Below are 27,579 nucleotides of genomic sequence, written 5' to 3'. Positions count from 1 at the left end.
CTCTCTCTCTCTCTCTCTCTCTCTCTCTCTCTCTCTCTCTCTCTCTCTCTCTCTCTCTCTCTCATGGGAAACTTTACTATTCTCTCGTTTCTCTATTTTTATTTTCCTCCTCTTCCTCATTTTCATCTTTTCCTGCTTCTTCTTTTCTTAATTTTTGTCTATTTCTCTCATTTATTATTTCATCTTTCTTCTTTCTCTTTTCTCAATCTATCTTGTCTTTATTCTGCTTCTCTCTCTCTCTCTCTCTCTCTCTCTCTCTCTCTCTCTCTCTCTCTCTCTCTCTCTCTCTCTCTCTCTCTCTCTCTCTAGTTGATCATTCTCACCTGCTCAGTTTAATCAAGTTTTACCTTCACCACTTTTCTCTTAACCACCTGAATTTGTTAGCAGGATATTTAATACCTTCCCCAGATGTGAATATATATAGTGTAGTTTTCCCATCACTAACCTATTGGTATCTTTTTTATCCTCTTCTTTTTAATTCTTATAACTTTGCTGTCATTTATGGAGGTCTTGAAAATAGTCAGAAAAGAGAAAATGTATGATCGATATAATAATAGTTGTTACGAGTTAAGATAATCAGTAATATATGCAGGGGATGAGCTTAGGAAGGCTAGCATTTGAAGGACTGAGCTCTTTCTTTTAAACTAAACTGGTGGACTGAACTCTTTTTTAACCCGGTAGCAGCAGGGATCATGTTTCTTAATGGTCCTTTCAAGTGAGAAAAATGAGAAAAAATCACCCCTCACACAAAGCATTTCATAATATATATCAAAGCATTTGCGATCAGATTATGTATCATCTATTTTGGGGGGTTTATATCATGGCACAAATTTGGCCTGTCGCTGCTACACGGTAAAGGCACAAATTTGGCCCGTCGCTGCTACACGGTGAAGCCACAAATATGGCCCATCGCTGCTACACGGTGAAGGCACAAATATGGCCCATCGCTGCTACACGGTAAAGCCACAAATTTGGCCCGTCGCTGCTACCGGGTTAAGCTAATCAGGTGGGCTTTTTTGGTTTCATTTATTTTTCCCTTGAGCTGCTTCCTTTACTGTAAAAAATAAATAAATAGAGTAAAATATAAACTAACCTTCCTGTCACACAACCCTTAATACACAGAATCATCACCACTGTTGTTTTGGGTATTGTTTTGTCCTCCTTTTTATCAGTTCTCCCATCCTCTTCCTTCTTATCCTTCCCCTTTTCTTCTTTCTATGCATCTACACTTTCCTCTTCCCTATCTACCTTGTTTTCTTCCTCTGTGCCCTTTCCTCCTCTTCCCTTTCCTTCTCCACCTCTTGATTTTTCTTTCTTTCATGTCTTTTTATGAATTTTCTTACTTTATTTTCATTTTTATTTTTGCTATCCATGTCTGCTCATTGTGGGAAATTTGTTTGGGTCTAATCAGTTTTATTGTTTCCCCTTGTTGCCCTTTCATGGCTCTCAATACTACTACTACTACTACTACTATTACTACTACTGATAATAATAACTACTGCCGCTGATGTTGATGACTATTCCAGTACTATTGTCTTCCTGGGTTCTTCAGCTTATCAACTAAATGCTTCCCAAGGTCACAGATAAGGGAGTTCAAGTTCAAGATGAAGACGCCTCTAAAACTATCACTAGGGACTTGAAAACCACTCTTAGGCCTCTTGTACAATTTCCATTAGTCCTATGATGCTGTGTTTTAAGCAAGGTTTAGGTTTACTTCTGCATGTAACACTATTGCTAGACTTGAAACACATCCTTCATTCTCTAAGTTCTCTCTGTTTCCTCCTCCTCCTTTCTTCCTCATTTCTCTCCTCTTCCTCCTCCTCATCTTTTTCCTCAGTTTTCTCCTCATTTCTCTCCTCTTCCTCCTCCTCTTCATCTTTTTCCTCAGTTTCCTCCTCCTTTCTTCCTCCTTAGAATCCTCAGTATTAATAATTGTAAGTAAGGAAGGTTTAGTTTGATATATATTAGATGAGTTTAGTCCAATCCCTGGCAGCCTTTCCTGAGTCTTGGTTTGCTCATATTACTGTTTATTTTAACTCGTAACAAGTTTATTACATGAATTTTGTGCGATTTATCTTTTCAGGTTATGCTAAAGACCTTAAGACTCATGACACACACACACACACACACACACACACATATATTCACCCCCCCACCCATCTCTCTTTCAGCACACACTTTACAATCGTCTCATTTCTCTATTTTATTTCCTTCTCCTCCTCCTCTTTTTCTGCTTTCTCATTTCTTTTTAATTTCTCCTGATCTTTTCTTCTGCTTTCTCATTTCTTTATTTCAGTTTTCCCCTCTTAGTCTTTTTCCTTTTTCTCATCCTTCCATCTTTTTCTCTTTTTTCTCTTCAAATTTCCTCCTCCTCTTTCTTATCTTTTTCTTCCACTTCCTCCTCATCCTTCTGTGTTTATTTCCCTAATTTCTTTATCTAATCTTTCTCCTCCTTTTCTGTTTCCTCACTTTTTATTTCTCTATTTTAATCTCCTTTTTCTTCTGCTTCTTCATCCTTGTTTTTCTTTGTGATTTCTCCATTTCATTTTTTCTCTTCTTCCTCAATCTTTTTTTTCAATCTTTCTTCTTCATTTCCTTATTTTATTCTCCTCCTCTCCCTGATCTTTTTTTTTCTCCTTCCTTCCTTCCTCAGCCTTTTTTCTGTTTTTCTTCATTAGTTATTTCTCTATCATATTCTTCTCTGCTTTCCTTTTTCCTGCTTTCTATTCTTATTTCTTCCTCTATTCATTTCTTTTCCCTCTTTATTTTTCTCTCCTGGTTCCTCCTTCTCCTCCTGTCTTTATTCCTCCTCTTTTCCTCTCTCTGTCTTTTACTCCCTATCCTTGTATCTTATTTTTTCATTTATCTGTTTTATTATTCTCTTCTTTCTAATATTTTTCATCTCCTTTCTTCCTCATTCCTTATTTTTCTTGTCTTTCTTCCTCTATTATTTTTCTCCCTGTTCTTATCTTTTTCTCTCCTGCTTCCTCCTTCCTCTCCTTCTTCCTTTTGACTCTTTTTATTGAATCTTCTCTCTTTTCCCTTCCATCTTCTCCTCTCCTCTCTCTCTCCCTCCATCTTCATTTTAGGGTCTCCAAATAAATAAGTTTTCATTGCTTCTCAGTTTTTATATATTTGTCCTTCACAAATGGCAACTCTGTCTGTCTGTCTGTCGTACACACACACATATAAACACGACTGTGGCTGTTGTTGTTATTGTTGTTTACGTATGTACGCACGGCTACCTATCCACCGAAGACGACACGGAATTATCAAACCAGTTTAGTCGTAGAAGTAAAAATAATAATATAATAATAACTGGGAGAAGGGAACGAGGGAACGGATGAATAAATTAGACCTAGCGAGTGATGAAGAATGGATGAGGTCTGAATGGTTCTTACTAAAGTGATGGTTTGTGTGGCGGAGGTGACGAGGGAGATGGACGTGAGGTGAGCCAGAAAACTGTGTCTGGCGTTGTGAGTGGATGAGAGAAATATAAACGTCACGATGGGGGAATATAAGCGTCGCGATGGAGAAACAGGTCAAGCGTGCTGATAAAACGATGACACAGGATGATAAAAATAACAGTAACAGTAACAAGAATAATGAGTCACAAAAAAAAAACACAAATTTTGAGTGAATAAATTTTGCAACGAGACAAATACACATACAGGAAACTAATAAATACAGGTGAAGACGCAAAATAATCTGGCCTTTCTATAATAATAATAATAATAATAATAATAATGTACAGAAAATAATGCAAAAATTGATTGGAAACAGCCACAGGTCCCATATGTCCACGCACGCACGAGGGCACACACACACACACGCACACACCTTCCTTTGTGCATCCTATCAAATTGAGTCCAAACTTTACATAAACCACCACCATCATCGTCACCATCATTATCATCATCATTGTCGTCACACAGAGAAATGAAACTTAACAAGAGAATTATTTAGAACAAGTCAGCTGTGTGTGTAGGTCTAGACACACACACACACACACACACACACACACACACACACACTCGCTCACTCACACACCTTTCTCCTTTACCTCCTTTATACAAGTTTCGTTTCGTTTATGATTTTGTCCCGGCCAGTTTCTTCGCCTCTATCTCGTAGATGAGGAGGCGCCACATCTTGACCACGAACACCTCCGCCTCGTCATCCAGCACCTGAAAAACAGAGGATAACGAGGGTCAGGTGAGGGCCGAGACAGGTGTTCCGTGGGCAGGTGTGTTAAAAACATCCGTGGTCATATGCCGGAGAGAGACAGAAGGGGAAGGAATTATAAAAGGGAACAGATCCCAGGAGACAGGACACAACCCCCGATTAATACCTGGTACCCATTCACTGCTGGGTGGACAGGGGAGAGGGGACGAAGGAGAGGGAACGAGAGGGGACGAAGGAAAGAGGACGAGTGGGGACAAGAGGGGACGAAGGAGAGGGTATGAGAGGGAGTAGGGGATGTATTGATGGGGGAGAGAAAACAACCCATGAAAATAGGTAAAAAAAAAAAAAATAATAAATAAATAAAAAAATAATAAAAATAAAATAAATAAATAAATAAATAAAGTATGGAGGATCTACAGATTTGTTTGCGAACGATCAACTATATAGACCCCCCCCCACCCCCCCCAGATGCCTGCCCCCATACCCACCATCTGTACGTCATTCAGGAGCGATTGGGGTTCCGAGCCGACCAGCACTTTGGAGCATATGAAGTCGACCAGCGTTGGCTCCGGCTCCCCGATGTATTCGATGATCTTCTTGTTGATCCACGGCCTGATCCGCTTCTCCATCAACACCTGTGGATGGGGGATGGACAGGTGAGGTGAGAGAGGTGTGTTTAAATATTTACTTGTCTTCGTTTTACTTCTGTTTCCTCCTCCAACCTGTCTTCCTTATTCTTTTTCTTGTTTCCTCCTCCTCTTTTTCTTCCTTATTTGTCTTGCACAGGTGGGTGAGTGACAGGTGCAGAGGTGAGGTGAGGTGAGCTTTACCTGTTTTTATTTTGTTATCTTTTTTTCATTTTCTAATTTCCCAGGTACCTCAAAATTTCTCTTCCATTCATATTTTTACTGAGTTTTTTTCCCAGCAAAGCACATTTTCTGTACTCATTTTCCTCCTCCAATTTTCCATCTATCTCAAAATTTCTCTTCCATTCATATTTTTACTGTTTTTTCTGTTCTATTTCCCAGCAAAGCACATTTTCTGTACTCATTTTCCTCCTCCAATTTTCTATCTATCTCAAAATTTCTCTTCCATTCATATTTTTACTGTTATTTCCCTTCTATTTCCCAGCAAAGCACATTTTCTGTACTCATTTTCTTCCTCCAATTTTCTATCTACCTCAAAATTTCCCTCCCTTTCCTATCTTTCCCTCTTTTTCTTCTATTCCCCATATTCTCTAATTTCCTAACTAACAAAAAATAATCCCTCTTTCCTATTTCAATCTCTTGTCTTCTATTTCACACAAACACTATCTCTTTTCCTAACAATTTCTCCCTTTTTCTCCTACTCCCCTTCCTGTCTTACTCACAAAGCCACCCCATCACACTCCACCAAACACTATCTCTTTTCCTAACAATTTCACTTTTTTCTCCTACTCCTCTTCCTGTCTTACTCACAAAGCCACCCCATTATATTCCCCCCTTTCCTCCCTTTCTTCCTATACTCACGTTGTCCACCAGGGAAGAGTCGATGGGGTAGGCAAAGAGCTCCTCCTTGCTGGTGGGGATCTTGTCAATCATGCTCTTAATGTGTTTTCTCTTCTCCTCGCCGCCACCCTTCTCCTTGCTGCCCTTGTCCTTGCCTGAGAAGAGGAATACATAGGAATACATAGAATGAACAGACACCAGAAGAGATGAGGATAAAGAGTGAAGGAGATGCTTTATAACACACAGAAACATATATAGAGCTTTTTAATATGCAAGAAACACACTTATATCCAAACACACAAACAGGATTTCTCTCTCTCACATACTCACTTCCTTTAGCAATACAAACACACACACACATACACAACTTTTCAATACACAAGAAACACACACACATTCAATCACCAACACAGATCAGCACAATTTCTCTGTCACACACAAACACACACACACACACACACACAGACACTCATTTCCTTTAGCAACACACACAATAATCTAATCGCCCATACCAACACACCACTACACGAACTCTCTCTCTTCTCTCACACACACACACACACACACTCACACAGCAAACAACAACAACAACAAGAGGCATCCTGGCGTGCATTAGTTACCTGGTTCAGAGGAATTTCTTAGCAACTTTTGTAGCGGGTCTTCCCTTGCGCTCAGTGTCCGCTCTGCAGGGTGAGGCAAGGCAGAGAGCAGTGTTAGTGGCGGAGGTAGTGAAGCCTCGGACACACACGTACAAACACACAAGAATATGCATTTTGTTTAAAGTAAGGAATAAGTTAGCTCTTCCCTTGGTCTTTTTAATCTATCCATACATATAAAAAAAGGAAAAAGAAGTGGAATTTTAACTTGCATAGTAACACACATGGCAAACTTATCATGCGCTCTATCTTTTTTTTTTTCAGTCTTTATGGCAATTTGATTTAATGTAATTTTACCTGCGCTAACACACACTGCTTAGTCTGGACCATAGGCTCTGTGTGATCGGAATATCTATGTAAATCTCTCTCTCTCTCTCTCCCACACTCACCGGGCAGGGGCAGCTTCTTCTTCTTGGCGGGCATGTCATCATCGTCCTGGTTGAACACATCCTTCACATCAAGCTTCTTCCTCTTGGGTTGCTGAGGCGTGGTGTTGGCCGAGGACATGAACCCATCTGTGGGGGAAGATGAGTGAGCATGAGTAAGGGGGAGGACGAAGAGGTAAGGGTGTTTTAAATGTAAGGGGGCATGAGTAGGGGGAAGGGAGGGGAAGAAGAGGCATAAGTAATAAGTGTAAGTAATTTTGAGCCTCGTTTTTGTAGAGAAATATTATGTTTAAGTAAAAAAATAAATAAAAAAGAGGGGGGGTTGTATTATGTTAAGGGTAGACAGGAAGAGGAGGTATAATGAAGGGTGTGACAGGGAGAGTAAGAAGGGTGAACGGGTGAAGGGGAGACAGATGGAGTGAATGAGGGAGAAGAGGAGGAGGAGGAAGAGAGGAAAGGGATGAAAAGGATAAGAAAACGGGAGTGAAAACGGCAGAAGTACAGGAAAATATATATTAACCTCATGGGGAAGAAATACAAAGGATAAGAATTAGCATGTGAAAGGAAGGGAAAAAGTGAGACAAAAGAAAGGAAACAGTACATCAAAACAAATAAAAGTACAATTATATTCAAACCACAACAACCACAACAACAACCACAACAACAACAACCTACCTCTGGACTGTGAATTCTCCTCCATATACACCATAGGCTCAGGCGCTGCATCCGATACATGTCCGTCCGAGTCCGAGTCTGATTCCGCGTTGCTCGTCGGCGGGTGGGGGGGCTCCTGGGGCTGTGGGTGTCCCTGCTGGGGTTGCTGGGGCTGCGGGGTGACCTGCTGCTCCGGGGTGAGGGGTATGACTGGCGGGGGTGTGGTGGGGGTGGCAGGCGGTGGGGGTATCTTGCGTTCTGATGGTCTGACGAGTAGCTTGGGTTTGTACTGTTCCTCCCTCTCTGCGCAGGCCTGAGGAGGGGGTGAAGAGCGGGGTTATGAGGTTAGGGGTCATGTGGGTTAGGTGCATTGTTTTGGTTCCTATTATTTTTCCTCCATTCCCTGTTATTGTGGTTTGTCTCCATCTCTCCTCTTTGTTTTGTTGTGTGCTGTTGCTCTCTTCCCTTCTCCCTATTATTTTTTTCTCCGTTCGTTCTTCCTGCCTATTCCTCTTCTTTTTTTCTCTCCTTCCTTCCTTTATCTTCCTTTTGCTCCTCCTTCTTTATTTTGTCTTGTTGCCTTCTTCCCTAACATCCTCTATTCCTCCTATTCTTTCCCTCTTTCTCCTCCTTTCCCTTCCCTCTTTTCCTTCACTTATCCTTTATAGCTTCCTCTGTATCCTTCTCTCCCTTTCACTCCTCCTTCCTGTCTCTCCTTTCCCTCACTTCTCTCTTTTTCAGCTTCCTGTCTCCTTTTGTCTCTTTCACTCCTCCTCCTCCTTCCCTTCTCTCCTTTCCCTCACTTCTCTTTTTCAGCTTCCTGTCTCCTTTTGTCTCTTGTACTCCTCCTCCTCCTTCCTTTCTCCCCTTTCCCTCACTTCTCTCTTTCAGCTTCCTATCTCCTTTTGTCTCTTTCACTCCTCCTCCTCCTCCTTCCCTTCTCTCCTCCTCCTCCTTCCTTTCTCCCCTTTCCCTCACTTCTCTCTTTCAGCTTCCTATCTCCTATTGTCTCTTGTACTCCTCCTCCTCCTCCTTCCCTTCACTTCTCTTTTTCAGCTTCCTATCTCCTATTGTCTCTTTTATTCCTCCCCCTCCATTCTCCCTTTCTTAGCCCTTCCCACCCTTCCCCTTCCACCCACCTTCTGGAAAGCAGCGTCTGGGTTGTCGTGTCCTTCTGACAGGATCTTGTTTCTCAGCTCCTCCAGTTCCTCCTTCTCCTTAACCCGGTCCCTTGTGTCCATCTCCTTCTCCTGTTCCCGCTCCATCAGCCGCCGCTGGAACGCGTGGCCCCTGCGGAGGACAGGAGGCTCAGTGGGTGAACGGGATGGATGGAATTGAATACCGAACGAAAGGGGAACACAGGGAGGACAAAAATGAAGAGTGAGTTAGTCAAGGGATGGAAGAAATTGACCCATATGGTTTGATACAGCCACCAGTGTCTGCAACCTGAGAACTCAAATTGGAGTACATTGTAGGCTCTGGTAACAAGTGGCAGATGACTCACAGTTGGATGCCGTGTCGTATAAAATGTGATCAAAAACACCCAACAACAATGATACTTGGGGGGGAAAATAAGTGGGTGTGTGGTTATGAGAGGAGCATGATAATATATTCCATGGTGTTTTGCTGGTCTTAAATATTGTACAAACATAGTCGATTTTCAACACTCAGTCACATGTGAGCTGAGGAACAGATTAATGAGTGAATGAATGGAATAGGCAATAAAAAACATTAAACTCACACACACTTGTCTCTCTCCCACATGCTTCTAACTCTCCTTCTCTCCCCTCTCAACCTACTCCCTCCCTCTTCTCTTCCCACACCACTTTGACTCTTTCTTCCTCCAACTCCCCACACCACTCTCCCCTCTATGTCCACTCCCCCCCACTCACTTGTAGTACTTGGGGTCGTCCCTCTCATCGTCATAGTCCTCCAGGAACTCCTTCAGTCTGCGCGCTTCCTTCTCCCTCTCGATGTCCTTTATCCTGTCCTTCTCCCTCTCCCGGTCCAGTTCCTTCTGTTTCTTGTGCTCCCGAGTCTCCCAGTTTTTGAGCCGTTCCTGAAAAACAAGGGAGGGGAGGTAAGGGTTAGCTTCGGTTTGGGGTGGGGTGGGTGGGGGTAACTTTGGATTTGTTTTTAGGGGTTCACTTTGAGATGGTCCTAAAAACTAAGTGAGGGCAAGGGTTTGTTTTGGTTATGTGGGGTTTAACTTCCTTAGCTTGGGGGTTCGTGGGGTTAGTCTGCCTTAAGGGGGTCAATTTCTTCGCCTTTGTTTTTAGGGGTCCACCTTGAAATGGTCCTAAAAACTAAGTGAGGGCAAGGGTTTGTTTTGGTTATATGGAGTTTAACCCGGTAGCAGCGGGGATCATGTTTCTTAATGGTCCCTCCAAGCAAGAAAAATGAGAGAAAATCACCCCTCACACAAACCATTTCATTATATATATCATTGCATTTGTGATCGGTTTATGTATCATCTATTTTTGGGGGTTTATATCATGGCACATATTTGGCCCATCGCTGCTACACGGTAAAGCAACAAATTTGGCCCGTCGCTGCTACACGGTAAAGCCACAAATTTGGCCCGTCGCTGCTACCGGGTTAAGTTAAAATAAGGGAAAGAAGGAGGAAGGAAAGCCTCACCTGGTACTGCAGTTCCTTCTTGCGCACTTTCCTGTCCTGTTCCTTGCGCTCCTTGTCCTCCGCCTCCTCCTCCTTCTCCCGCAGGATGTCCCTCTCACTCTTCCTGACTGGGGTGGGGGACCTGTGAGGGGGCGGGGGAAGGGGGGATATTACCGTTAAATAAATGAGGAAATGTGGAGTAAAAAAATGAACAAAAGGTGAATCAAAAAATGTCACTTACTGATAAATAAATAAACACATGAATGCAAAGAGTAAATAAAATAAAGAAAGCCATGAATAAAACATATATCAATTACCATTAAATATATAAATGCATAGTAAATAACATGAAAAAGGAATGAATTAAAAACACATGAAGTAGAGTTAAGTAAATGACGTCAAACGGTTAGTAACAGATAGAAGGAAAGCAACGAGTCAAAAAATATATTGTGTTCATGTTCTCTCACTATTTGCAGCGGAGTGAGACAGATTTTTGCTTCCTCCTCCCTTTTTTTCCCTTGAGCTGCCGCCTAAGAGAGAACAAAGGGAAATAGAAAATCAGAAAAAAGAGAAAGCGGAAGAAAAATAAAGGGAAACGGAAAATTAGAATAAGGAAGGAAAAGAAAAAGCCGTGTGTGACCTTCGCCTACCTCTTCTCCTTCTTCATACGCCGGCCGTCCGTGGACTGTGACCTTGACCTCCGCAGGCTGCCTCCGCGCGACCCAGACCGAGACCGTCGACGCAGCTTCTCCTCTCGCTCTCTTCTCTCCCTCTCCCGCTCTCGTTCTCTTTCCCTTTCTCTCTCCCGCTCACGTTCTCTCTCCCTCTCCCTCTCCCTTTCTCTGTCCCTCTCTCTCTCTCGCTCACGTTCCCGGTCTCTGTCTCGCTCTCTATCTTTCTCCCTCAGCCTCCTCTCTCTCTCCTTCTCTTCCTCCTGTTTCTGTAAGGACACAGGGGGGAGGTCAGGGGTGGGGGGAGCAGCAACACAACACACTGCCCTCTGCAACACTGGGGACACGCCACTCAACACTGGGCCCCTGGGGTGTTGCGCTGGGCCTGGGCCACGACGCAACACTCCCCCAGGGCGTCCCTACGGCCCGGGTGCTGCGGGGCCGCCCCGCAGCACCCCGGCCGCATGGGACACAAGGACAACACAGAACGTTGGGCAAATCTTATCCTTGAAAGACCAAGTTATAGGAACTGGCTGGCATATACACACGCCCATGCACACACACACGCACACACACGCGCACACACACGGCCGTTCACGCATGCTCCCACGCACATGGATCAACTCTAGGGTGAAAGAATGGGCTGGTCAAGTCTCTTCAAAAAGGGTAAAAACTGACATGGGCCTGGCAATGATGGAGATGGAATATAACAATCAGGTGTTTTTGAGGATATAGATATACATAGACATAAAAGGTGCATGTATATACCCTAATGCAAAGTTTGTATAGCAGCAGTTACAATGGAATAATAATAATAATCATAATAATAATAGTAATAATAATAATAATGGCAGCAGTAGCAGTAGTAGTAGTAGTGGTAATAGTAGTAGTAATAGTAGTAGTAAAGTTACATGCATTGAAACAAAATACATAAACAGATGATCCAATGGCAGTGATTTAATATCGGCACGCGTTAAGGAGCTACACAGTGAAGGCTACGGCCCTGCGGAGGACTGCCTGAGCCCCTACCCTTGGCCCTAACCAACGCACTCACTCACTAACCACCTCCTGGGCACGACACACAAGGCTAGGTCTGGCCCCTCTAACCTCCTCAACCACCAACCTCAGCCACTATTCCTGCCGTCCTAACAACCCGCTGACAAGGCTAAGACTGGTCCTTCACATTCCCCCTGACCCACCAACACATCCCTCTGGCAAGGTTAAAGGCCCGGACACACTGCCTCCCAAACACTGGCTTGTACTACTAAAGATTTCGTCGCCCAAGTTCACATATTTGACAAGGCTTTTGTAGGAGTTTGGGGCATTTCTAGGGGTAGTTTTATGGCCCTTCTTCTGTACCATGCACCTAAAAGAACACTCATCAGAGCCCGACTGGTCTCCATTTTGGCCTTTGGAAACAGCTGATGTGAGAAGCAAAAGTGTCTTATGATACCAACCATTGTTTGAAACCTTGCTCCAAACACACTACCAATGCGGCAGAAACATGTTCCTGAACACGCCACGCCAACATTCTCAAAGTAAATGCTATAACACGTTCCCTGCTGCCTTACGGTCCACACAGACACAGTTATAGTATTTGCCCTAACCAATGTTGGTGTGGCATGATGAGGAACATGTTTTTGCTATCTTGGTAACATGTTCCAAGCAATGTGTCCAGTAATGTTCAAGGGCTAGTGTGTCTGGGCCTTAGGAATAGCACCTGTCACATCTGACCTCCCCAACCATCACACCATTCCTGCCGCCCTAGCAGCCCGCCAACAGGACTAATAGCAATCCCTTATTTCCTTCTCTAGCCCTACAACAAGGCTAAGTCTGGCCCCTCTAACCCCTACCCTCCTCAGCCCTTGTTCCTGCCATGCTAACAACCACTAACAAGACTGACAGCGCTCCCTCCACAGGTCTCCTGCACTTTACAGCTGACTGGGTTACCGTCTTGGAAAAGCAATGGTGAACAAAACGATAACATCATGAACTTGAGGTTAAACAATTAGGGATGAGTTTCTGGTTTCTTATATTAAGTGACATAAAACCCCTAATATGTAATTTCAACGATGTTTCACGAACTGCACTGTACCTGACCATTACCAAAGGGAACATGAACACATTGCCTGTACATTTACATAAATAAATATGTGAAACAGGAGCACAAAGACTGAACCGGTCATAAGTGAGCCAGATGAGTCATAAAGAGAGCGGAGGTAATTAAAAAACGACAAATACAATAGAAAAATATCATGGAATGGCCTTATGTACAGTGTGGGAGACCTGTGTTGCCAATACATCTGTGTGAGTGGTTTGTCCCACCCTGTACCCAGGCCTTGTACCTCATATCCCACACCCTACCCTGAGTGCCCCATCCCTCTTCACTGCCACAACCTGTACAGAAGGTGTCGGTGCCTTGCCCTGACTATCCGGTGCCCCGTCATCGCTACCCTGATCCACAAACAAGATCTTACCCTGACTGCCCCATCTCAAACTGCTACTGCCATCTGTCAACACTTCTAGCCCAGTACTCCTAACACCCCCTCCCTGACCCCACTCCCTCATTCAAGGCCCTGGACACAAAGAGGATGCTACCCTAACTTCTCCCTTCACCCCCACTCCTGCCCCTAGCCACAACACTGCCCCAACCCCTCCCCTTGTTACCTGCCCCTGACTACAGACACAGTGCTACCCTGACTATCCCCAACACCCTCCCCTGACCCGCTGCCCCCCACGGCTGCCCCTAACCACAAACAAGATGCTACCGGTGTCAGCTGGGACTTGCCTTGGTCTCTAGGGCGAAAGGTTCAACGGCGGGCGACGACAGGTAGGACAAGGCAAGCCTAGCCCGGGGATGTGGGGAGAAGGGGAGGGGGGGACGGGGGGACCGTATGCCACACGTCCGCCCCGACCCCCCCCAGACAGTTGTGCTTCTGCGACACTTTCTGTTGGAAAGTTCCTCCCGCGGCTGTGCCCGGCCCCCCCCCAGGAGTGCCCCACCCGCCCCGGCCCCCTGAGCTGCGGAACCCTTGACCCAATGATCGCAGGGGAGGGAGGACAGTGGGAGGCTGTCTTGCACCCATCCCAAGGCCCCGCCTGGCCCAGCCCTCCAGCACCTTCAGGCAGTGGCATAGCAAACATTTCCCTTCCTCAGTTTGCTTTCATGTGCAAACAAACTTCATTCAAAAGGTAAAATGATCAACATATATCCGATAGGAACAACTTTTGTCAAGTAATTTTTTAATGTTGACGTAACTTTGTGATGAACTGAAGTGGTTTCCTAAAGCCTCACATTGGCTGTGATTGACTAAAGTATCAAGGATGTGTTCCCAGTCAGCCAGCAATTACTATTTGCTTCATGACTCAATTCACATTTCTCTTAGGAAAAGCAATCCTCCAAACTTTGTCTGGCAGGTGTTGGCACAGACAGCCAACAGCCAGCCAGCACACCTTCCCTCGCCTGTGAGGCAGACACCAGACACCACGGCCCTGCCAGCCTGCCGTCCTCCCTTGTCACTCCCTCCCCCAGACCCAGCAACAACCCTTCACTATGGTGTCCCCAGGGGCTGCACAGTCTCCTGAGGGGGCCGACACAGGTTTCCTACCCCAGCCTACACAGCCACACTGCCAGGCACACCGGGGCCCCAACCAGCCAGAGGCGGCAGTGACACACGACGGGGAGCGGGGCAACACAACGACAGCCCCGCCTGTGTCCGGGGCCCCCGCACACACTCACGGCACCGGGGTCTGGCCAACCCTCCTGACCCTGTGTGACCCACCAAGCTGTGGACTCCCTGGACTGCCTCCACCCTGGCCGGCCACTAATGGCACCCTGCCTGGCCACACCAGCCACTGGTCCTCTGTGTCAGCCGCTTTGTTGGCGGCCACTGCTCCACACTGCCACACCCCCACACCCGCCTCCCACACTCCACCTCTAGCGTTACATTCCACAATCCACCAGGAACTTGCTGCTCCCACAGATCAATTCACACTGCCATTGCTACGCACCAGGGTCAGGTGGCGGGGGGCCAGACCCCTGGGCCTGCACACACTCTCCGTCAGTCAATCTCACTCAGGTAAAGATGACCTCAAGGCAACAACATGCTTAGGCTGAGGCAACACAGGGCTTGTGGCGCCTCGCAGGGTGAGGCAAGGGTGTGTGTGGTGGTGGTGGCCCCGGGGCCATGAACACCTGGCAGCACACTTACCTGGAGGTGGCCCGTGGCCCCGTTCTGCCCCCCTCCCTCCCTCCCCCCACAGAGAGCTAGAAGGGCTGGGCAGTGAGGCTGAAGGGGTGGCGGCCGTGCTGGCTGGGGCCACCCAGCACTGTCTGGCGCACGGTGCAGCCCAGTGCTGGCTGACTGGTGCCTTGAGCCACACAGCCAGCACAGCACAAGACAGGCAGCACCGAGCCACAGCCACAGGACCAGGGAGGCCTAGCACACCACAGCACAGCACCCCCCAGACACAACACACTCACAGCTAGGAGGGGCAGGGGAAGACCCTCACCCCAGGACACCCAGCCAGGCCACCACTATAATATGCTGTGAGGGAAGTGTTGAGGGTGTCTGGAGGTCACGGCCTGGCTGAGGGGAAGGGCCATGGCTGGGTGTCCTGGGGTGAGGCCCTGATGCGGGATGTAAGAGGTAGCCATCCTACAGACTCCCAACACACTCCTAGGCCTCCCTCTCTGGCTGGACACTTACTGGCTGCCTCAACGCACAAGGCAACACTAACTTTACCTTCACAATGAGAAGGCTCCGTAAAACATTAAATATTCAACAGCTTGCTACAAAGGAACAAACCACTACTCTGTTGTTCGTCTTCTCATGGACACAACAATATTCCCATAGATATGGAATGCAAGAACCAGGTTTTGGAAATTAGGCAAAATAATAAACAACTAGATAAACGACAACCTTCAGGGTGACAGTGTAGGACGCCAGTCAAGGGAGGGAAGGCGCAGGAGTGTGGTGACGAGCCACAAATAATATAATATGTAACAAGAATGACACATTATTCCATTAGTTTAGAACATGAATGACTAGAACAGGAAAGATGGAAACAGGGCACTAGGAGGAAGAGGAGGAGGAGGAGGAGGGTGAGAGGAACGAGAGGAGAGTTATGACTTGGTGGAGCTAGTGAAGGTAATGGCCTGGCATGGGGCTGGTGTGCATGAGGGAGGTGGCCGGAGGTGGAGGAGGCCATGGCTGGGAAGTAAGGTTTTTGTATGTCATTTCATATTCAACTTTTCATTAATGTATATTTGTATTCAATGTCTTTTGAGTGAGGAAATGATTCCCAAAAATGGAAACAATGGTAAATAGTTACTAACAATATTGAACTCAGATGATGTAACGCCTATACACAAATCTCCAATCGTGTCTTTTGAAGGGTTTGAGGAAGTGAGGGAAGAGTGGACAGGACAACAACCTCTCAGCCACCAACGCCTCTCACGCACCCAGCCCACGGCTACACGAGGAGGGGATGAGAGAAATGAGGAAAAGGGAAGGCGGAGAGATGAGACACACGAAGGGAGGGGAAGGAAAGGGAGGCGATGGGGAGCATGATGTAGACACACGGAGAGGTGACTGAGTACAAGAAAGGTCATGAGGAGGAGAAGAAAGTGACCAGGAGAAGGCTGAGATGGGATACCTTATGGGAACTGCCCCATACAAAAATTACTGAAATCATCACAAAAATACTTATATAATATACATACCCTGTTGTCCCTTAGGATAATCAACTGAGAGAATGAAGTGACAGACCCAAGTGTGTGTTGACAGAATGTACAGAAACAGAAGGGGTAGCAGAAGGCTTTGTTAATATAGAAACTAAACATGAGAAAGAAAATTGATAAAAAAATCTCATAGTACTAGTAAGAGGACATTAAGCACTTAGAAACAAGAAGAAAACATGAAAATGGAACTGTAGTAGAAGTGAGAGAGTCCAAACACTTGAGAAATTCAAATAAAAAGTGAAAGGAGTTATATTATTTGTGGAAATAAAAACAATAAATGAAAAAATAGTTTAGTAGTAGAAGTAGTAATGGGAGAAGAAATTGAGCATCACCAAAACACTTTATAAATAAATATATAAATAGGAGATGTGTATAAATAGCTGTGTTGATTATACTTGTCACTTTAAATATAATAATAATAATAATAATAATAATGATAATAATAATAGTGATGGTCTCTGTTACAGAACTGAAGTGGTCTATTAGATGCTGTACTCACCGTTGCCGCCACAAAACATACAAGACACAGATGACGCCTGGCCGCGTGTGAACTCTTATGATTGCCTATGTTTGAAAATTACACATTATGTTCGTGTCTTCGCTCTCGGAAAAACACGAGGTTAACAATTGCATCACATAATTCCGCTAATTAGAACAAGCACACACTAGCTGGGTTCTGGTTTTGGAGTTTTTTTTTGACAATCGTTAAAGGAATGAGAACTTATATCTATGTCTGTCTTTTTGTTGATACAGACGACTGAAGGAAAGAGATTAAGCCCCTGCCTGCCTCTCTCTCTCTCTCTCTTTAGCTGAAGGAATCAATCACCCTCTACCTCTCTCTGGCCTTTAGGAGAATTATTTAATCATGTTGAACTAAAGGAATGACTCTTTCTCTCTCCTCTTACACCTTGGCCCTAAGTCCTTCAAGTGATTTAAGAATAAGGCACACAACTTTAATTAATATAAACCATTAGGGGAAAAAAAAATTAGAGTAGACCTGAATATCAACATTAAAATTAGCTGTTTAGACCAATGATATTTAAGTTTCAATAACAATAATGAAGAAAAAAAGACCTATTCAGATTTAAAAGTGAGATAATGCAAGGGTGGTGGTGGTGGAGGGAGGGAAGATTTTGCACATTATTTAGACTGATTTGATTTCTTTGTTAACTTTTTTGAGGGTAGAGAAAGCCATGAGCGTCTTAAAGGAGGGGGAGTGAGGGGGGGAGGGGGGAGGCAGTACACCCTGTTATCAGTGAATGCCTAACTGGGGACAGATAAAAGAGCTAAATAAAGGAGCTGATTCAATAGGTGGAACAATAGATTAAAAAATAAATAAATATATAAACAGCCTTCCAAACAACAGCCTGCACTGATAACACACAATAATATGGAAATTAGACATCCTAAAATATATGGTTTATCTTTTTTTTCTTAATATTAGAGCTTAGGCTAGGTGTGTGTATGTGTGTGTGTGTGTGTGTGTGTGTGTGTGTGTGTGATAGAGACGGGGAGAAAGAAAGACGAAGGATAGAGAGAGAAAAAAAAAGGGAGAATGAAGACTTAAAGAGCAAGAAAAAGAAGACAGGTAAAAAATTGTGTTGGTAAATATCTAGCTTGAAAATCAATAGGAAAAGAATGCAAATTGATATCAAAATTACAAAGCTAGTGTGCTGAATGTGAGTGTGTGTGTGCATATATTTGTGTGTGCTTGTGTGTGTGTGTGTGTGTGTAAGGGTCAGTCCGTTTCGACTTTTGGCGGGAGACGGGAGGCAGAGTGCGTTTGGCTGGCATGCTCATTGGCCATGGGTGCGGTTCACTCGTTTATCGGCAAGACCTTTTATTAACTACGGCGGGAAAAATAAAAAATAAAAATAAATATAAAAAGATGCGAGCACATAGTCATCACTCGACAGAAAAAAAAGCAAAATAAGAAAAAGAAATCCTCTATAAATAATCATCTAAAAATTCCCTATCCTCATTGTAAAGATTCTGATTCCCTTTGGTCAAATCATAAGTTTAACCCCTTTAGGCAAATCACAAGTATTTATTTTCCCACTTAACATCAATAGGCTTCCCATAGAGAGATTAACTGATGCTGATGAAGCGGTCTCCTTAATCATTTCTATTCTTTGCTCTACAATTTCTCTTATTACAAAAAAACTAACACTTTTTTTGGTCCCTTAAATTTTAGTTGACTTTCTTTTTTAGTTTTCACATTAAGTTCAAGTTCAAATCCTTTTCCATATGTAGAGAAAGGTATAGTTGGGGGTATATGCTACACGGCTCAGGGTGTCTTATTCTTTCCCCTGTTACACTTCCCTTTGTTATCTTTCTTTTAAGCTTTTCAATCCTATATCAACAACCTATGAGCTTTTCAATCCTATATCAACAACCTATGAGCTTTTCAATCCTATATCAACAACCTATGAGCTTTTCAATCCTATATCAAAAACCTGTGAGCTTTTCAATCCTATATCAACAACCTATGAGCTTTTCAATCCTATATCAACAACCTATGAGCTTTTCAATCCTATACCAACAACTTTTCAATCCTATATCAACAACCTAGCTTTCAATCCTATATCAACAACCTATGAGCTTTTCAATCCTATATCAACAACCTATGAGCTTTTCAATCCTATATCAACAACCTATGAGCTTTTCAATCCTATATCAACAACCTATAAGCTTTTCAATCCTATATCAACAACCTATGAGCTTTTCAATCCTATATCAACAACCTGAGCTTTTCAATCCTATATCAACAACCTATGAGCTTTTCAATCCTATATCAACAACCTATGAGCTTTTCAATCCTATATCAACAACCTATGAGCTTTTCAATCCTATATCAACAACCTATGAGCTTTTCAATCCTATATCAACAACCTATAAGCTTTTCAATCCTATATCAACAACCTATGAGCTTTTCAATCCTATATCAACAACCTATAAGCTTTTCAATCCTATATCAACAACCTATGAGCTTTTCAATCCTATATCAACAACCTATGAGCTTTTCAATCCTATATCAACAACCTATGAGCTTTTCAATCCTATATCAACAACCTATGAGCTTTTCAATCCTATATCAACAACCTATGAGCTTTTCAATCCTATATCAACAACCTATAAGCTTTTCAATCCTATATCAACAACCTGAGCTTTTCAATCCTATATCAACAACCTATGAGCTTTTCAATCCTATATCAACAACCTATGAGCTTTTCTATCATATATCAACAACCTGAGCTTTTCAATCCTATATCAACAACCTATGAGCTTTTCAATCCTATATCAACAACCTATGAGCTTTTCAATCCTATATCAACAACCTATGAGCTTTTCAATCCTATATCAACAACCTATAAGCTTTTCAATCCTATATCAACAACCTATGAGCTTTTCAATCCTATACCAACAACCTGAGAGCTTTTAAATCCTCTATCAACAACCTATGAGCTTTTCAATCCTATATCAACAACCTATGAGCTTTTCAATCCTATATCAACAACCTATGAGCTTTTCAATCCTATATCAACAACCTGAGCTTTTCAATCCTATATCAACAACCTATGAGCTTTTCAATCCTATATCAACCACCTGAGCTTTTCAATCCTATATCAACAACCTGAGCTTTTCAATCCTATATCAACACCCTGAGCTTTTCAATCCTATATCAACAACCTATGAGCTTTTCAATCCTATATCAACAACCTATGAGCTTTTCAATCCTATATCAACAAGCTGAGCTTTTCAATCCTATATCAACAACCTATGAGCTTTTCAATCCTATATCAACAACCTATGAGCTTTTCAATCCTATACCAACAACCTTTCCTTTTCTCCTCTCTCTTTTCTCCATCCCTAATGCATGAAATCCTTCTGTTCCTATGTGCAGGTTTAAGATGTATCAAATATTTCCCTCCCTTCTCCTTCCTTCCTCTCTCTTTTCTATCTCTTCCCTTTTCTCCATCCCTAATGCATGGAATTATTCTGTTCTCTCCCTCTCTTCTAACATCTCTTTCAAAGCTTACACCTACAGCCATAATAAAAAATAAAACTGAAAATCATCTTTTGACAGAAAATTCACAAAAATCACGATAGCAAAAAAAGGATCTTGCTAAATAAAAAAAAAGCTGAGAATACCCAAACACTCATATAAAACAACAATAAAACACCTTTACCTACCACTTAAAAATAATAAAAACAGAAATATCAAATAAAATCCCCCCAAAAAGACCTTGCCCCAAGACACACACCAAACAAACCCCGCATCCTTACCGTGGTGGTGGGTATGTTGGCGATGTCTGCGCCGCTGGAGAGTGCGACGAGCTTCTCCTGCACCTTGGACATGCGCTTCTCCCTCATGTCGTTCTTGTTGGGCGGCGGCACATAGTTCATGATCTCCTTCTTGTGGTCGGAGAGAATCTCGTTGATCCTCCGCAGCGCCGTCGCGTCCTCCTGCTTCATGTCCTCGTCCAGATAGTCGTCGCCCTCCTCCACCTCGTCCTGCAGCGGGGAGGCGTCGCCATTCTGTTTGGCCTTCCGGCGCTTCTCTGTGAGCCCGCCGGGGGGAGGGAGGGAGAAGAGGGGACGGGGCATTAGTTCAGGTTCTTATACACCATGGAAAGCAGGCATGGGCAGGATAAAAACCGAAAATAAATAAATAAATAAATAAAAATAAATAAAAAGCCTCCATAACTAACACTCAACAAGGTGTAAAGAAAAGTATAGAAGGGAGAGAGGAAGGCCTGCCAGGTGGGAGGGACGAGAGGGACGCAGAATGAAAGATACTAATGACTCTTTTGGTAATAGTGAGGTAAGGTTAACCTGGTAGCTGCGGGGATCATGTTTTTTAAAGGCCCCTCTAAGCGAGAAAAACGAGAAAAAATCGTCACTCACACAAACCATTTCATATTACACATCAAAGCATTTGTGATCAGTTTATGCATCATCTATTTAGGGAGGTTTATATCATGGCAAAAATTTGGCCCACTGCTGGTACACGGTCAAGCCACAAATTTGGCCTGTCGCTGCTACTGGGTTAAGGGTCTTCACAAACATGACAGCCAACAACAACAAAGAAAGACCTCACTATGTTAGATAAAAAGTCCCATTAGTAAGGAAACACATGATTATATATTTTTTAGTACATACAATGGCAGGTGTTAGGAATTTTGTTAAGTTAGGTTAAGTTTAGGAAGGGTGAAGAAGGGAAACATTTCACACACCTTCACCTGGTAGCAGCGACGGGCCAAATTTGTGCCATGATATAAACCCCCCAAAATAGATGATACATAATCTGATCACAAATGCTTTGATATCTATTATGAAATGGTTTGTGTGAGGGGTGATTTTTTCTCATTTTTCTCGCTTGGAGGGACCATTAAGAAACATGATCCCTGCTGCTACTGGGTTAAGTTTAGGGAGGGTGAGGGAGAAGGGACCCATTTCACACACACCTTAAACTACAAAATAATAAAGGTCAGAATATGGTCACAGAGGTGGTAGGAACAAACGTCGGCTCGGACACTCACTCCTCTCACCTTTGTAGTCGTCCAGCACCTCCTTGGTCTTGGCATCGGCCTTCACCACCAGCTTCTTCTCCGCTATCTCGTAGTCGTGCAGGAGACGGATGGCCCGCAGCGCTGCATCCGGGTTCCCGAACTCACAGAACCCAAAGGCTGTTGGCGGATGAGGTGGAAGAGAATTAAAAAAAGTGTATAAAAAAGATTCAAAGAGGTAGTTGTTAGGGGTTTGGAAGAGATTGTTGTGTTGGAGAGTTCAGAGAGAGAGAGACAAATGGATAGAGGTTTAAACATGAAAATGAAACAAAGGAGATAACAGAGAGGAGAAATTAAAGTATAGTTGTTAGGGGTTTGGAAGAGATTGTTGTGTTGGAGAGTTCAGAGAGAGAGAGACAAATGGATAGAGATTTAAACATGAAATTGAAACATAGGAGATAACAGAAAGGAGAAATTAAAGTATAGTTGTTAGGGGTTTGGAAGAGATTGTTGTGTTGGAGGGTTCAGAGACAAATGGATAGAGGTTTAAACATGAAAATGAAACATAGGAGATAACAGAGAGGAGAAATTAAAGTATAGTTGTTAGGGGTTTGGAAGAGATTGTTGTGTTGGAGGGTTCAGAGACAAATGGATAGAGGTTTAAACATGAAATTGAAACAAAGGAGATAACAGAGAGGAGAAATTAAAGTATCGTTGTTAAGGGTTTGGAAGAGATTGTTGTGTTGGAGGGATCAGAGAGAGACAAATGGAAAGAGGTTTAAATATGAAAATGAAACACAGGAGATAACAGAAAGGAGAAATTAAAGTATAGTTGTGTTGGAGGGTTCAGACAGAGAGACAAATGGATAGAGATTTAAACATGAAATTGAAACAAAGGAGATAACAGAAAGGAGAAATTAAAGTAGATATTAGAGGAGAAACTGAGTGAGAAAAGTAGTTCTTCCTCCTCTTTCTTTTCTTACTACAATTATCTCACTTAATTTCTTCTCTTCAATATCTTCTTTGTTTCATATTCATCTTAGAAAAAACTCCACTCATTTCTCTCTCTCTCTCTCTCTTCTCCTCTGCACCCTCTAACACAACACAGCAACCTCTACCAAAGTCCTAACAAATGTGAATGTACTCTATGTATGGCCAGCAATGTTTGAGTATGGCCCTTTATTCTATTATTGTAAGCAGAAAAACTCTACTATAGCACCCAGGTCACTCCAATACCAATACAGATTTCCTGAGGCCCCCTGCAAATGTCACGCTTTTATTACTTAAGTCTATAACCATCAAGACAAAAACTCCACCCTCACACCCAGGTCACCCCTATCTATGAAGACTACCTTAACACCCCCCCACCTCCCAAGTACCCACCCTGCAGCTTCCCTGAGACTCCCTGTAAATGACACACCTGTATTCCTTAGCCTGTAACCTTCACCACAAAAATTTCACCCTAACACCCAGGCCCCCAATACCCACCCTGCAGCTTGCCCGAGGCCCCCTGCACCCTCTTCCAGGAGTGCACGTTGCCGCAGGTATTAAGGATGTGGCGCACCATAACATCGGGCGCCTTCTCCGTGATGTTGCCCACGAACACCGTCACAGCAGGCCCCGAGGACTCCAGACGCTTGGAGTAGCTCGGGGGCTTCATGCCGTGGCTGGCGGCGTTGGGGCCCTGCGGCGGCTTGGCCACAGTGGCGGTGTCCGCGTTGGAGCGGAGTTGCGGCCGTGTAGTGGTGGGCGTGGGGATCTGTGAGAGGGTCTGTTGGGGGTAGGGAGGGGGGGGGGGGGAGAGGAGGGAATAAATGAGAGAAAACCACTTTGAACAATTCATGTGTAGCTAATAATAACAATAACAGTAAAAATAACTAATAAAAACAATAATATGCAAATTGTCTCATAAATTTTGATGATTTCCTAATAATAATAATGAAGGTATCCTTATATAAATCAATAGGAAACATTTAAATGAAGTGGGAAGGGAAATCTGCTAAAAATCTAAAGGCTGATAATTCATGTTGAAGATATAATGATAAATAACACTAATGAAGGTCTTATGAAAAACCAGGAACAATCAATATGAAGAGGTAAGGTCATGATCCTGCTAACAAAGGCCAGACAGGCGATCCAACGTACCTGTGATATCGGGATGCCCACGGCCGGCACGATGTTTGCTGTCAAAGGAGAACACAATGATAGGGACGCTTGGTGATGCTTAGGGCAGAGAAAATATTGCATCACGGGAGAAGACTCAGCAAACAAGGCATGAACTAAATCATCAATTGTTATTACTACAACTACGGCTTGTATTCTCAGACGCTTTCGGCTCTTGCAACAAATATTTCCCAGTGCCACAAAGGAGATAAGTTGGGTTCTCAGGAGTGTTTTTCATGTTCATGTTACAGAAGCCTCGTCAAACTATCACCAGGCTCATAAAACTACCCGTGGAATTAATAACACAACACCAAATTCTAGTCCAAATGTGAGTGCGTGTGAGCTCCAAAGTGAGTTAAAGATATGCATTAACTTTTTGCATTAGGATGTTGATAATAAAGATAAGTAGATTGAAAGTCAGATACTACATTAGAAGTCTTGTCAAACAATCAATAGGCTCCTGAAACCACCCATGGAAATATCAACAAGACAGCCTCTACCAAAGCCTTATCAGATGTGTGTGAGCAACGAAAGGTTTGGGAATGCAGGCCTGTGCACGGTTATTTCTTACAATACCCACTGGTGAGGGTAAAGGGCCCCCCCATCATGGTGGAAAGAGGGACCCCGGGCATTAGGGGCGGCCGAGGGGGGAATGCCATGGTCCCTGGTGCTGCTGCTGCTGAAAACCAAGACAAAGAAAAGAGAAGTTATATATATTATTAATAATAATAGTAATAATAATAATAATAATCAGACTAATAAGAATTAACTCAGGTAAGTAACCAATTACTGCTAAAACAGTAACCAAATTGCCACCTAGTTATTTATAAATAAATAAATAAATAAATAAATAAATAAATATATATATATATATATATATATATATATATATATATATATATATATATATATATATATATATATATATATATCACAGGATATGAATCATAGAAATGTGAAATTAGTGATGGTAACGGCCAACAGGGTGATGGATGGGACATTAAAATTTATATAACGAAGGGTCAACCTCCAGAGTGAGGTGGGTGTCATTCTGGAGAAATAAAGCAAAGTCTTTGATTAACTCCAGAACTTCACCCAATTCAAGACATGGCCACAACTGACCCTGAGTGCTGCAACTCCACATTTTTAAACTAAGGTAACCCTATTAAAATTTAACAGATAGTAACCTACTGCTGTTAAAGCTAGTAACTACTTAGCACTGAAATCACCACTGAAATAGTAGCCTATTGTCACTTAGTTATTCAAATCACAAAAATTAGTAATTTGTGATAGCAAAAAGTATGGCAGTGTTGTGAGTGCATGAAGGACTTCACAGAACATTCATTTCATTTCATTTCGAGGGGACCCGCTGAGGCCACTCCCGGGTGGCAAGATATGCCGGGGGGCCTTAGGGAATGCGGCGGTAACCACGAAATGAGTCGCACACACACAGTTTTGAGTTGTGGGGGATGAAAAACACCCTGGATGTACAGATAATTCCCGAGTTTAAGGGGGATTAAAAGGGCGCCCCCACGCCACTATGCATCCGCCTCCCCCACGCCACACGTTTCGCTCTATTTCTCCCTTTTGACGCTTACTTACGCCTTCTTATGATTATCTAATGAAGCACAAAACACCCACACACTAACACACCATTGGAGAGAGTCGGGACTTACGCGCAGCAAGAGAAAAAGTGCAAAAATAAGAGTGAACTTTAGTCTGTCCCACCCGTCAATATGCCTCGGCCTCCCCCACGCCCCACGTTTCGCCTTATTTCTCTTTTTTAACGCTTATTTACGCCTCCTTCTGGTTATCTAATGAAGCACAAGGAACCCACACAGTAACATACCAGTGGAGAGTGTCGTGACTTACGCGCAGCAAGAGAAAAAGCGTAAAAATAAGAGTGAACTTTAGTCTGGCCCACACGTCAATATGCCTCGGCCTCCCCCACGCCCCACGTTTCGCCTTATTTCTCCCTTTTTACGCTTATTTACGCCTCCTTCTGGTTACCTAATGAAGCACAAGGAACCCACACGCTAATATAGAGATGGAGAGTGTCGTGACTTACGCGCAGCAAGAGAAAAAGCGCAAAAATAAGAGTGAACTTTAGTCTGTCCCACCCGTCAATATGCCTCGGTCTCCCCCACGCCCCACGTTTCGCCTTATTTCTCCTTTTTAACGCTTATTTACGCCTCCTTCTGGTTACCTAATGAAGCACAAGGAACCCACACGCTAATATACAGATGGAGAGTGTCGTGACTTACGCGCATCAAGAGAAAAAGCGCAAAAATAAGAGTGAACTTTAGTCTGTCCCACCCGTCAATATGCCTCGGCCTCCCCCACGCCCCACGTTTCGCCTTATTTCTCCTTTTTAACGCTTATTTACGCCTCCTTCTGGTTACCTAATGAAGCACAAGGAACCCACACGCTAATATAGAGATGGAGAGTGTCGTGACTTACGCGCAGCAAGAGAAAAAGCGCAAAAATAAGAGTGAACTTTAGTCTGTCCCACCCGTCAATATGCCTCGGCCTCCCCCACGCCCCACGTTTCGCCTTATTTCTCCTTTTTAACGCTTATTTACGCCTCCTTCTGGTTACCTAATGAAGCACAAGGAACCCACACGCTAATATACAGATGGAGAGTGTCGTGACTTACGCAGCAAGAGAAAAAGCGCAAAAATAAGAGTGAACTTTAGTCTGTCCCACCCGTCAATATGCCTCGGCCTCCCCCACGCCCCACGTTTCGCCTTATTTCTCCTTTTTAACGCTTATTTACGCCTCCTTCTGGTTACCTAATGAAGCACAAGGAACCCACACACTAACACACCAGTGGAGAGTGTCGTGACTTACGCGCAGGAAGAGAAAAAGCGTAAAAATAAGAGTGAACTTTAGTCTGTCCCACCCGTCAATATGCCTCGGTCTCCCCCACGCCCCACGTTTCGCCTTATTTCTCCCTTTTTACGCTTATTTACGCCTCCTTCTGGTTACCTAATGAAGCACAAGGAACCCACACGCTAATATAGAGATGGAGAGTGTCGTGACTTACGCGCAGCCGGAGAAAAAGCGCAAAAATACAGCGGAGTTGAGTCTCAGCAGAAAATGGCGTTGACTTGTTATGCGATTGTGTGTCCTGCCTCCCGCTCTGCTGCTTCCCGCTTGTTTGCTTCATTTACGTGTTTTATGCTGCAATATTAACATTTAAATACGTATATGTAGTAAAATATTGCTTCAAGATTGTAATATCACGTTTTGGGTATTGATCATATATAGAAAATTGCGATTACCTGCCGAGTTGCCATTTTCCGTGTTTTTTTTTTTTGTTTTTGCTTCATTTAAGTGTTTTATGCTGCAATATTAACATTTAAATACGTATGTGTAGTAAAATATTGCTTTAAGCTTGTAATATCACGTTTTGGGTATTGATTATATATAGAAAATTGCGATTAGCTGCCGAGTTGCCATTTTCCGTGTTTTTTTTTTTTTTGCTTCATATACGTGTTTTATGCTG

General features: G+C 43.5%; 1 protein-coding gene and 1 long non-coding RNA gene across 3 annotated transcripts; both read right to left on the bottom strand.

Annotated features, from left to right (window-relative positions):
* On the bottom strand, positions 1-27,227 carry LOC126981639 (RNA-binding protein 25-like). The gene is made up of 18 exons (XM_050833076.1): positions 27,118-27,227; positions 24,643-24,747; positions 24,054-24,091; positions 23,397-23,679; positions 21,951-22,088; positions 20,631-20,960; positions 14,395-14,626; positions 13,444-13,501; positions 10,635-11,074; positions 10,006-10,126; positions 9,258-9,424; positions 8,505-8,655; positions 7,387-7,678; positions 6,715-6,840; positions 6,290-6,352; positions 5,691-5,824; positions 4,671-4,817; positions 1-4,184 (listed from the first exon to the last, which is right to left on the bottom strand). Exons 2-18 carry the CDS (start codon positions 24,728-24,730, stop codon positions 4,089-4,091), a joined length of 2,904 nt encoding a protein of 967 aa, XP_050689033.1. The 5' UTR covers positions 24,731-24,747; positions 27,118-27,227; the 3' UTR covers positions 1-4,088.
* Positions 18,852-19,819, bottom strand: LOC126981919 (uncharacterized). 2 transcript variants are annotated; one of them, XR_007734341.1, is made up of 4 exons: positions 19,767-19,819; positions 19,261-19,470; positions 18,993-19,142; positions 18,852-18,914 (listed from the first exon to the last, which is right to left on the bottom strand). It is a non-coding gene; the product is annotated as an uncharacterized LOC126981919 (long non-coding RNA). The 2 variants fall into 2 exon arrangements; XR_007734342.1 differs by having other exon boundaries at positions 18,993-19,112; positions 19,291-19,470; positions 19,767-19,818.
* Positions 27,228-27,579: the final 352 nt, after the last annotated feature.

Source organism: Eriocheir sinensis, chromosome 49 (genome assembly GCF_024679095.1).
Source record: "Eriocheir sinensis breed Jianghai 21 chromosome 49, ASM2467909v1, whole genome shotgun sequence".
NCBI lineage: Eukaryota > Metazoa > Arthropoda > Malacostraca > Decapoda > Varunidae > Eriocheir > Eriocheir sinensis.
The sequence above is the reverse complement of the archived record's forward strand: the minus strand, read 5'-3'. Positions and strand labels throughout refer to the sequence as shown.

Coding starts and splice junctions, on each gene's coding strand:
- LOC126981639 (XM_050833076.1), bottom strand. CDS start 24,730: ATGGCATTCCCCCCTCGGCCGCCCCTAATGCCCGGGGTCCCTCTTTCC. Junction 13,502..14,394: donor GTTGGCCAGACCCCGGTGCC/GTGAGTGTGTGC, acceptor TCCCCGGGCTAG/GCTTGCCTTGTCCTACCTGT. Junction 6,353..6,714: donor GAAGAAGCTGCCCCTGCCCG/GTGAGTGTGGGA, acceptor CTCACCCTGCAG/AGCGGACACTGAGCGCAAGG.